Consider the following 2191-nt stretch of genomic DNA (forward strand, 5'->3'; position numbering starts at 1 on the left):
AGTAGCTTAGCAGTTGCTATATGATAGCACGGCGTTGCTAGTTCATTTTCAAAATAAATAAACAAAAAATACCAGTGGGCCAAGCACAAGCCTGTTCAGCCACGCCTTACAGAACCAATCAATAGTATAACAGTCATTATGACTTTTCCCCACACTCGAACACAACTCCTACTGTCTCGTACTCCCTCCACACACACCGGAAAACGCACACACACACCTGGAACCGGCGGTCTCTCCCTAACCCCCACCAACAACATTGCCTAAATAACTTTACAAATGTACTAAACTGTGCACATCTGATAACTGACATAACTATTAACTTGGACACGCTACAATAATATCATTAATATTTACCTTAAAACATTCCTTTGACACTTATAACATTACTTTGCAAGGTAAGCACAACCAAAATAAGTTTGTAAAAGCAGAATTTGAACACTGTTTCATTGCTCCTACAATATTTTTGTAATACAATTACACCCTAAGCGTACAAGTACACAATAGCGATCGTTCACTGTTTCAACTGGCATGCTGTGGCATTTAAACTCACTCACTCACTCACTCACTCACTCACTCACTCACTCACTCACTCACTCACTCACTCACTCACTCACTCACTCACTCACTCACTNAAACAGATATTGTATTGTAATATTTACATGGTTAAACAATGAAAAGTTGTGCCTTTAACCAAATCTGTATAAACATGTTGCTATAGAGTGCCACAGTGACGCGTCCTAAAACCCGGAAGTAAATTCCTTCCGGTTCCTTCGACAAAAACCAATGCAATTTCTCCATAGATCATAAATCTATCGATTAGATTTATGATTCGAAAATTATAAAAGTAGGGTAGACATGTGATATTATCCGGCTAAACAAAACGTGATCCGTCTCTTAAATGTGTGTCAACCACAGACCTTATTTCCAGCTATTTTACAAAATCCTATGGAGAAATTGCATTGGTTTTTGTCGAAGGAACCCATGCGCAGCTTACTTCCGCGTTTTAGGACGCGTCACTGTGGCACTTGACAGATATATTATATATTATCGTTTCATAAAATAACAAGCTAACATATAATTCCAAAATTAACAACAGAGAGAAAATCCAGCACCCTGTTAAAAAGGAAATTGTTAAAACATTTGTAACGTAGTTTAGCTGTAACAGAACAAGGAATGGAACAAGTCTTGCTGGCTGCCTTGGAGTTGTGGAGCACATCAAATAACCACATCAAAGAACCTTAAGGTGGAACCCAGACAAGGTAGGGAACCACATCTCTCAGCACATCTCTACAGTATATTGTGTACTGAAGCAATTTGTTTTGCAGTCCATGAGCCCGAGCAGAGCAGGTGCCTCCACCAATGTCCATGATTACCTTCTGAATGACCTCAAAGGTATATTTCAGTCCCTTAGGATAATCAATGTTGAGGCTGTAAAGTATGCCCATTAGCACAGCAAAGCCGGTTGGTACATCTCGCAGCTTGCGCAAAACAATGCGCCCCTCCAGGATCACAGCAACATCCGCAATATTCTTTGGTAGGGCTGCCGGCTCCCGTTCTTCTGTGACGATTGGTACGCCAACATCCACTCCGTTTACAGCTGCCGCCTCCTCTGAGTCAGTGGCCTGAATTATATCAGAAAACATTGAATAACTAATCAACAACTTTATTAATCCCGCGAGGGGCAATTGGTTGTGAGCAGCTTACAGATGTAGCGCTTCGTTTCGGACGCCTACCCGTGCGGGTCCCTGCTGAAAAGGAAAACCCCCCGCAGGACTTGATACGCCCCCTTGATAAATACATTTAATTATAATGAAACCAGCTGCAATGAATCATGAATCCACCAGGGGGAGCCGTGATTGAAAGCTGCCACACTGGAACTCATGTGAAATAAACAGCTGATAGATCGCAGGTATCTGATACAGTGGATATTTGTTAAGATATGTCACGGATAGGATCATATTCTGTGCTAAATAAGAGACATGTAATCATTTACTAAACATCACCATGTTTTTATTTAACAAAATAATGTTGTTTAATTCACGTTGGTGTAAGTACAAAACCATCGCTATGTTTTTAGATCAGGAAATGCAGCCCGGCTCAAACAAACGATTTTCAATCATCATCCTCACGATCATTTAATGTATCATATGTTCGCGAGTTGAAATGCATGCACTAGCCTACATTTAATTTA

The 2191-nt window shown here is 40.5% G+C and overlaps 1 protein-coding gene across 1 annotated transcript in view; it reads right to left on the reverse strand.

Annotated features, from left to right (window-relative positions):
* LOC104950413 (inositol hexakisphosphate and diphosphoinositol-pentakisphosphate kinase 2-like) overlaps positions 1-1622 on the reverse strand; it is a gene marked incomplete at its 5' end in the record, with an annotated part of 6370 nt that extends 4748 nt beyond the window's left edge. The window contains one exon of the mRNA XM_010776929.1: positions 1306-1622. Within this exon, the coding sequence (XP_010775231.1) occupies positions 1306-1622 (317 nt within the window). The remainder of the gene's footprint in view (positions 1-1305) is intronic.
* Between the last annotated feature and the right edge of the window lie 569 nt (positions 1623-2191).

The sequence above is a fragment of the Notothenia coriiceps genome, unplaced genomic scaffold (assembly GCF_000735185.1).
Source record: "Notothenia coriiceps isolate Sejong01 unplaced genomic scaffold, NC01 NC01_scaffold00017501, whole genome shotgun sequence".
Classification (NCBI taxonomy): Eukaryota; Metazoa; Chordata; class Actinopteri; order Perciformes; family Nototheniidae; genus Notothenia; species Notothenia coriiceps.